Source organism: Muscardinus avellanarius (genome assembly GCF_963383645.1).
Source record: "Muscardinus avellanarius genome assembly, chromosome: 2".
In the NCBI taxonomy this organism is placed as follows: domain Eukaryota; kingdom Metazoa; phylum Chordata; class Mammalia; order Rodentia; family Gliridae; genus Muscardinus; species Muscardinus avellanarius.
In genome coordinates, this window is record NC_137787.1 from 133,941,321 (window position 1) to 133,950,946 (window position 9,626).

Genomic DNA, 9,626 nt, shown 5'->3' on the forward strand with positions numbered 1-9,626 from the left:
CAATGGCTCTCCCTCTCAATACGATCACATTGGTGATTAGGTCTCAACATATGAACTTGTGTGAGGATGCGGCAGGGGTCACAAACATTAGGACCTGAGCAGGTCATGACACATTTAATAAGATTTGGACCAGAAGAGAAAGAATGAATTCTAGATAATGGGAAAAAATGACTTCACATTTATACATATTGAGTTTGGAAAGACCAAGGATTAGTCTCAATTTGTTGGAGTGTTGAAGACAGGTCTGAGAAGTCATAGAAGGCCTATGCCTTAAAAAGCTGGTTATAATAATAGGAGCTTATGAGATCACAGAAGATGATACTACGATAGGAAAATGGAGGACACCGTATGGGAAAATATGGCACCTAAAGAGGGAATCCGAAAACCACCAATACAACACCACATCAGTAACCGCTATAGGCAAGAATTACCAATAAACGCCAAAAAATAAGCAAAACCTTAAGGAGAAACACACTATGTATAAAGATGCAAAGTTCCATCAAAATATTTTTGTTAATAACAAAAGGGAAACAGTGACTGCCATGTTTTGGTTATGAAGAGCTCCCCCCACCCCCCACAAGAAGCACATGTTGAAGGCATATTCCCCAGTGCAGCAATGTTTAGAGATGAGGATTTAGGGGAGAAAATGGATCATGAAGACTCTGATTACATTGAAGATGAATCCACTGATATGATGACATTAGCGGGAGGTGGTGGAAACTTCAGGAGGTAGAGCCTAACTGGAGAAAGTAGGTCACTAGGGTGAGCCCTGGAAGGGTATGTCTTGTCTCCCACCCCTTTCTCTCTGCTTAATGACTACTACAAGGCAAGCAGCTTTCCTCTGCTATCCCCTTCTGCCATGATGTAACTACCTTGGAGCCAGCCTACCATGAACTGAACCTCTGATACCATGAGCCAAAATAAATCTTTCCTTCTTTAAGTTGTTTTTCCCAGGTATTTTCACAGTAGCAAAGAGCTTATTAGCACAGTAATATTAAAAAGAAAATACCTTGCAACACCCCTTAACCAATGGATCATGGGGAACCAGTAATAAGACCTACAGGCAGGTCTGATGCACTGAAGTGGATTCAATATCACCTCTTTTGCATTCTGGCCCAGAATGTGCGATACCAATCTAACCATCAGACAAACCCAAATTGAGAGGCATTCTACAAAATAACTGTCTCTCATTCTTCAAAACTGTCAACACCATTAAAGATAAGGAAAGAATGAAAAACTGTCATGCCTTGCAGGAGATGGTGGAGACATGACAACCAAATCCAATATGGCTACTTCATTCTGGAAGAGCAAAGGACATCAATGGGAAAACTAATGACACTTAAAGGAAGCCTGCAGTTTAGTTTCTGTATAGTGCATGACTTCTGTTTTATTACAATTGTGTAAGATATTCTGTTATGAAAGCTGGGTGGAGGTTATAGAAGAACTTATTTTTTGATCTTTTATTAATCTGAATTAATTTCAAAATAAAATGTTGAAGAAATGAAGCATATGCCTTGGGGAAAAATAAAGTAGAACTGAATCCCTACCTCACATACTAATATGATTTCCATTAAAATGTGTTTTCTTTTAATGAAAACAAAAAAATACAAGAAAAAGAGGAAATGTTAGCTTCATGACCTCTGAGAACAGAGGGTCCATCAGGCATAAAATAATGCCATAAATTAAAAGACTGATATATTTGATTATACATATTTTCTGTAAATCTACATGGCAAAAAAATACAATAAAGTCACTATGGGAGATCCAAAGAAATACTTTCCATTATTTTCATAAAAGGCTTTTATCTTTAAAAGGAGAAAAATCCTACAGGTCAATAAAAAAAGTCCCAATCTAGCAGAAAAATGGCAAAAAAAAATCTCTAGAGAAATACACATAGAGAAGAAATATGAATGACTTTTAAACACATAAAAAAATGAAAGCTGTCAGGTGTGCTAGTACATACTTATAAACCCAGTATTTGGGAGGCTGAGACAAAAGGATCACAGGTCCGCAGCCAGCCTAACTTAGTGAAACCCTGTTTCAAAATAAAGAATAAAAAAAAAAATAGGTCTGGGGGTATAGCTTGGGGGTAGAATGTCCCTGGGTTCCATCCTCAGTGTGCAAAAAAGAAAAAGAAAAGATGAAAATTAAAACTATAATGAAATGTTATCCTTAATAGGTTAGTGAATATCAAAACATTTGGTATTACAATACCTTTTCTAAGACAGAGATACAGCTACTGTCATATATTACTGATCAGAATGAAAACTAGGGCCACCCCTTTGGAAAAGAATTTTGCAATAACTCTTGAAAATTAAGTGCATGTACTTCTTTATCCAACAATATTACTTCTAGAAATTTATTCTAAAGGTATTCACCTACATGAGTGGAAAGCATTAATTCAAGGATATTTATTGCAAAATTATTTGCAATAACACAGGGTTGGACACATCCTAAAAGCTCATCAAGAAAAGACATGTTAAATAAATTATATTTGCATAGAAGAGTATTACAGACTCAGTAAAAATAACACAGTAGTTCTAGATTTACTGATTAGAAGAGGTCCCTAAGATAATGGTGTTAAGTAGACAAAGCAAGGCACAGCACGGTGAGCATAATAAACTACCTTCTGTGAAGTTTACATGTATATCTTTAACATGCACTGAAAGGATACCAAAAAAAAAAAAAAAACTGATCAAACTGGTTGTCCCTGGGAAATTTGGGGTAGTTCATATTTTATAGCTATTCAAACAATGTTAAAATCTTTAATATACCAGGAAGAGGCCTAGAATAAACCAGTTAAAAAAGTAGAGAATGCCAAAGGAGACAGGTAACCCAGAGCTAAACATGGGTTAAAGCTAAACCATGTAACACAAGAGACAGGTAAACCATGCATAGGAGAGAGATTCCCTAACTGCGGTGTGAAGTGTGGATGTGTTACTAAGAGTATTTGGATAAAGCCCTTGTGCTCTGATTCTGAGTCAGGTGATGCCATGAAAGGCTGGTGAGGGGCCACCAGGCATGCAAGAGAACAGGAAGAAAAGAGACTGGAGTCACTGCTGACGATGCACATCTGATGGAAAAACCGTAGTCCCAGAACAACAGCCTTGGTAGGCTGAAACAGGAGGAACACAGATTTGAGGCTAGACTCAGCAACATCTGTTTCAAAACAAAAAATAAAAAGGGCTAGGGGCATAACTTAGAGGTAGGATGCCCCTGAGTCCAATCTGCATTATCAAACAAACAAAAAACCAGAAAACCAAAAAACCTAACTTATTTATATCCAGAATATGGCATATGTGTATAGCTTTTATCCTAATAAGGAAATGCTGTGGCCCTATCACATCTACATTAGCACAAGATGTTAAAAGAAGTGGGCATGGTAGTACATACCTGCAATCCCAGTATTTGGGAGCAGAGACAGAAGGATCGCAAGTTAAAGGCCAGCTTCAGCAACTTAGTGAGGGCTTTAGCAACTTTGCAAGACTCTGTTTCAAAATTTTAAAAAATGAAGAAGGTTGAGGGTGTAGTTTGGAGGTAGGATTTCCCAGGTTCAAACCAGTAGCACAAAAATAAACAAAAAGATTTTAGGAGAGAGAAATCAGTCAACCAATTAATCAGTGCTCAGGATTTACATTACTTTATTCCCCTAAGAGTTCAAAAGGTTTAAGAGTTATACCCTCATTTATCTACAACATGTACAGACCTACAACAGAATATAAATGGTACAAAATTGGGGGAAATGAGGCCAAGTCTAGAGGTGAATCACTTGCAGAAACAGGCCTGTAGGCCTGTTTCAACCCATTCCTCATTAGCATCGCGATAAAGAGAAGAAAAGAAGAGAGAAAGAAAATAAGAAAGAAAGGCATATTAAGGCCATTTTGAAAACAACCAATTAAGAATGTTACCTTTGGTATACACTTAAGTAAAGCATATGTGTCTAAGCATACATACAAGAACATACACACACACACACACACACACACACACACACACACTCACTCATTATGTAATTTAGGCTCAGAGCCCGTGCTATCAATGTGCTCAAGCCACATTTCTGCATAATAATCAGTGTATAATAATAAAACAGTGAAAGTGACCATAAGACTGTTATAAATAAAGAAACTCACATATGTCATTGTAACTCAGAATTTTTAGTATGAGATCAAGTGAGAAAAAAAATTTTAAGAAACAATTATGAGCCAAATACACTCGTTACCCACACCCACTAAAAGGATTTAATTTAAAACTCAAACATCATCATATTGGAAGGGGAAATGAAAAGCTAATAACATGCACTGACGTTTACATAAAATTAGTATGTAAAGTGAGAGATCGGAGCCTAATGATGAATATGAAGCAATGGTTTGCATTTTAACGGACTAAGCAAAAAATGTAATTGACAAAGAAGCAAATCTAAATGAATTTCCAGCTATTTAAACACTAAGTGCAGCTGCATGCTAATCATCAGTGTTATGAATTGGGGAAAAAAATCTGTTTAAACTGAAAACTCACAAAATAAATGCAGCAAATATGTGAACTCACACACTGTACCGAAGTCACCATTCATTCAATCAGAAAAAAAGGGGGAACTTTAAAAAAAAGTAATTTTTAAATATCAGAAAAATCATTCTGCAGTTACTTCATATTGATGGGAGACAATTTTAGAGGCAAAGGAAATGATCAAAGTGCTTATTTGAGAAGCATCTTTCTTTATAAGAAATAAAAGATGCTTAAGTAAAAAACAAAACATTTGTTTTCAAGAAGCAGCTAATACAATAATAGTTCATTGAAATACCACTGACGGTAATGGGAATAACTTATGGTTTATCTGCTATAATGTCTACCATTCCACTAAATTAAAAAACAATTCAATGTATTAAAATTAACAAAAGAGTACCTTTAATAGGAATTGATTTCATAGGACCCAGCATCTTAGTGATGGTAATGAACACCAGTTCTGGCACTAACCTTCCTGGGTTCAAATTTTGATGCTACCCTTTCTTGCTGCATGACTGTGAGCAGAGCACTGAACTACATACACTAAACCATGTAACTCTCTTTTCACATCTTAGTATAAGGATGATAACAACATACACCTCCTGTGATCATCATGAGAAATACATGTGTTCACAGTCAAAGAACTCCAACAAGGGCCTGGCACATGCTTAGCAACTGTGAGCCATCATTATTGTGTTCAGTAAAACTAGCAATATCTCAGAGCAGACATTATATTGTAATAAAAGATAGGGACAAAGAAACTACTGATAGGCATGCCATGATTTTGCTAGTCCCTAGATGTGAAGGGAATACTATCATTAGCTACTTCCAAAACCATCTCTTTAGAAGATGGGAGTCATGTAAATATCTCTGGGCACTTCCCCACAAAGATTAATTCTGGGTGGGAAACTGAAGCATTTTTGCCCAAGAAACTCTAGAACACAAAGAAAAGTCAATGTTCCAGCTGTCTTAAGGTGAGATCTTAGAAAAATTTCCCAACAATACTATTAGCCTTCCATGGGATGGCTTCGTGAATGATTGTGCACCTGGTTTCGCACCCAATCTTTGTCTGGGTCCCTTGGAATATAACACCAAATATTTTGCTTATCCTTGTATTTCCAAGGTCATACAAAAGATAGGGCACAAAAATCTAAGTTGACGCAGAAAAACTACATGCTTATTCTTCCCCTTTAATTTACTGGAAGTTACAACCTCCGAATAGAAGGAAAAAGGCCAAGTCTACAGGCATCTTGGCAGGGAGACAAGTCCCTGAAGAGATGTGAATTCCCACAAAATAAACACACCAAGCCCAGGCTCCTGCACACCCGCTCAAGTCCGGTCATACTGTGACTGAAATGGTATTCCTGCCAAGGGATAAAGGGGAGGAAAAAGAGATGGCGCTCAGCCTTGATTCACATACCCACTCTGGCTACAAAGGAAGACAAGAGGGTTCTACTAGCGTGCCATCTGGGGACAGCAACCCCAAAGGGGCTAAAAGGGATGCTTCCTGCCTCCTGCACAAGAAGGGGAGGAACAGTGCGGCATCCTTCCAGGACCCAGTGGGACAACAGGGCTTGGGCAAGTATTGCTGAGTAAAGATGAACTAAGGGGACATCAAGCGCATCCAGCACTCCTTCTCACCTTCTTTCCTCCAGGTCCTCTGTGCTGTCTGTTTCAGGGCCTTGAATCTGCAACCTCAGAAAACCCTGCTCTCCAAAGGGAATCCACTGGCTTTGTTTATATCCTAGCACACATGCACACATTTAATCCTGGTTATTTCTCTCGAAATCATTTTAATTTGTCTACAATATCTACGGCAATGAGAGGTTTCATATCTTGTTGAAATGGAGCTGATCCGGAGGCAAGCACAATCCACAATGGGCAACCTGCTCCGCTGGCACAAAATACCAGGTCTCATCTGTGGGTCCAAACAGTTCTATTTTTACATTAAGTGTCTAAAATAGATTTTTGCTTTTAACATAAATTGGACTTAAAATAATCTGGACAGATTAATTCCTTCATAGCCTTAAATACCATTGGAATGCAGTGCTCCTCTAACCTTAAAAGGAAGGGACACGGTAGGAAGACCTGTCAGAAAACCTCATTTTGGGTTCATCATGGTCACCGCCAGTTGTACCATGGAACCACAGACAGGTCATTTGAATTTTCTGGTTCCCAAATTTCAGTGATAAAATTAATGGATTTGATAGCTATCTAAGCTTCTTTTCAACTCTAAAATTTTGCAAGCAGTTCTCGTTTTTCTGTTCAAGTACTTTTGGACATCATGATAGCAAAAGTCCAATTTGCATCTACGAATGAATTTGAACTATGCAATTGAAGATATAAAAATGAACCTATTTTTGCAGCGCTGGGAATTGAATCCAAGGGTATTTCTACCTCCGAACTACACCCCCAGCCTTATTTTTTTATTCTTTTTGAAACAGGGTCTCACTAAGCAGCTGAGGCTATCCTCGAACCTGCGATCATCCTATTTCAGCCTCCCAAGTACTGAGATTACAAGTGTGCGCCACCATGCCCGGCTCAAAAACAATGGACTTTTAAAACTAATGTAGCATGAGTTTGAGAAAGAAAACAATGTTGTAGACACTTTTCCCCTTGGCCTATTATTGTAGGCCACCAGAGTTACTAGCATTATTACTTATTTATTTATTTATCTTATACTATAGGCTGAATGAGACCTCTGGGAGTTTGCGGCGCCTGTGGGGTTCCTGGGGACTTGTCCCATAGCACTCACCTTCCACCAGCTGGTCCAGGCTGGAAATCTTCTTGAGCCCATCTATGGTGTAGATGGTTCTCACTCCTTGGGGCAAATTCACGTTATCCGACAGAGTTCGGGTCAAATCAGCAAGCAGGGCCTCAAAAGATCGGAAGCGGTCTGGGGAGATGGCGTACACAATCCCTTTGAAGTATCGATCTCCGTTTCGATAGAAACGAACCTTCTTGGCTTTCTTCTCGGAGCTGAGCGTCTGCAGCGTGCGGGTGCGGTAGAAGCTGCAGTGCGCGCTGTGCGTCGGGCTGGGCAGACCGTTCACGCGCGAGCCGCGGCTGTACCTCTGCGCCTTGTCCCGCTCGTCGAAGTGTTCCAGCTCCATGTCTCGGCCGAAGGACATGATGGCCCTTGTGGGGAGGAACCTGCGGGCACAGAGACAGGTGCTCAACTGGGCCTATCCAAGTGCAGGGCTTGGAAGGCCTCACTTGGGAACAGCTGGGTGGGAATGTTATTCTAATATATATTCAATATGAGAGATCGAGTGGGAGAGAAAGAGGAGGAGGACAGGCAGGAAATGGAAGAGGCAGATCCCAGTGGAAACAGCTTATTATTCAACCACAGTGTGGTTAGAAACAACTCCCAGGTATTGACTGCCTACACTCAGCAGGCTTGGAATCAGTCACAACAATCTGTTAAAGTATTATTCTCCGTATTCCCAGGCAGAGAAACTGAGGCACAGGAAAGTTTCTCTTGTATTTCTCCAAGTGATACAATTGACAAATGCTTTGAGCCAGGAACTCCCCCAAGTTTGCTAGAATCCAAAGCTTATGGCTTTCTGCAGGTAGAAAATAATCTTGCAAGCCAGTTGTGGTGGCGCATGCCTGTAACCCCAGTGCTTGGGATGCTAAGACAAGAGGATCTCAGGTTGGAGGCCAACCTCGGCAACTCAGTGAGAACCTGTTTCAAAATCTAAAAACATAAAATAAAAAGTGCTAGGGGTGCAACTCTGAGGTAGACTGTCCCTGGGTTCAATCCCCAGTACAAGAGAGAGAGAGAGAGAGAGAGAGAGAGAGAGAGAGAAGCTTTCATATCCTTGTATAGCTAAAAGTACCAGGGGGAGGGGCAAGAAAGAATCAAAGGCAGGCATCATTTATCAGTCTCAGTGTTAGAATTTTACAGTGTGTGATTCTCATGGCCAGATATAGAGAAAATTAAATGAATCTGTAGGTTCTACCAACTTAGGTAAGACTTTCCAAACATGCATATATTCAGGATTTTTAAGGCTGAATCCATTTTTTTTTTTTTTTTTTTTTTTTTTTTTTTTTTTTTTTGGTGGTACTGGGGTTCCTGGAAGCCCTTCTACTTCCAGGTTACACTCCCAGACCTATTTTATATTCTTTTATTTGGAAACAGGGTCTCTTAAGCCAGGCTGGCTCCTAACCAGTGTGATCCTCCTGTCTCCGCCTCCCAAGGGCAGGGATTACAAGTGTGTACCACCACGCCCGGCAAGGCTGGATCCACTTTAATTAATTTACTTAAATGTATTGCTTTGGATAGGTTGAGTTAAAAAAAAAAAAAAAAGCTAGCAAAAGGAGAAGCTGAAGGAGGTAGAGGATGTGGACAAAGAAAAGCATTTGCTTGTTTGGCGGTGCCCGTCCTCCTAGCCAGAGCTCTGTCTGTCTTTGTGTTGGAGGAAATCCAGGCTTCAGCTGTTGATTCAGACTTCACCCCATTGCACACAAGTGACTCACCTTGAGAAATCTACCTGACAGGCATCTCGAAGCCTCAGTTTCCTCAATCACAAAATGGAAATGAGAATAGTACCTACCTCATTTTTATTTTTATTTTTTTAAATTTTTGGTGGTACGGGGGATGGAACCCTTCTACCTCTGCGCTACACTCCCAGACCTATTTTATATTTTATTTGGAAGCAGGGTCTCTTAAGCCAGCGCGACTGGCTTCGAACCTGTGCACTCCTCCTGTCTCCGCCTCCCGAGCATGGGGATTACAAGCGTGCGCCACCACGCCCGGCCCTCATTGTTAATATTACCTACTCAGCAAGTAAACACGTATGAAGCTAATAGGATCGTGTCTAGCATGTAATAAGTATTTGTATTTCTTTCATTAGTAATAGTTCCTGATCCTTGTACTAAAAGAATAGGAGGAACAGTGTGCCCCTTCTGGCACTGGAGATGCCTGGTTAGTTCCATCTCCAACTCATGACCTTTTTTTTTTTCTGTACTAGGTATCCTACCTCCAAGCTACTATACCCCCAGCCCTGTTTTTATTCTTTATTTTGAAACAGGCTCTCACTAAGTAACAGAAGGCTTCACTAAGTAGCTGAGGTTGGCCATGAACTTGCAATCCTCCTCTCTCAGCCTTCCAATTACTGGGA

The 9,626-nt window shown here is 40.0% G+C and overlaps 1 protein-coding gene across 7 annotated transcripts in view; it reads right to left on the bottom strand.

Annotated features, from left to right (window-relative positions):
- Positions 1–7,631, bottom strand: part of DCLK1 (doublecortin like kinase 1) — a gene marked incomplete at both ends in the record, with an annotated part of 363,877 nt that extends 356,246 nt beyond the window's left edge. For all 7 annotated transcript variants that reach the window (XM_080690077.1, XM_080690076.1, XM_080690069.1 and 4 more), the window contains one exon: positions 7,256–7,631. In XM_080690077.1, the coding sequence (XP_080546203.1) occupies positions 7,256–7,631 (376 nt within the window). The remainder of the gene's footprint in view (positions 1–7,255) is intronic.
- Between the last annotated feature and the right edge of the window lie 1,995 nt (positions 7,632–9,626).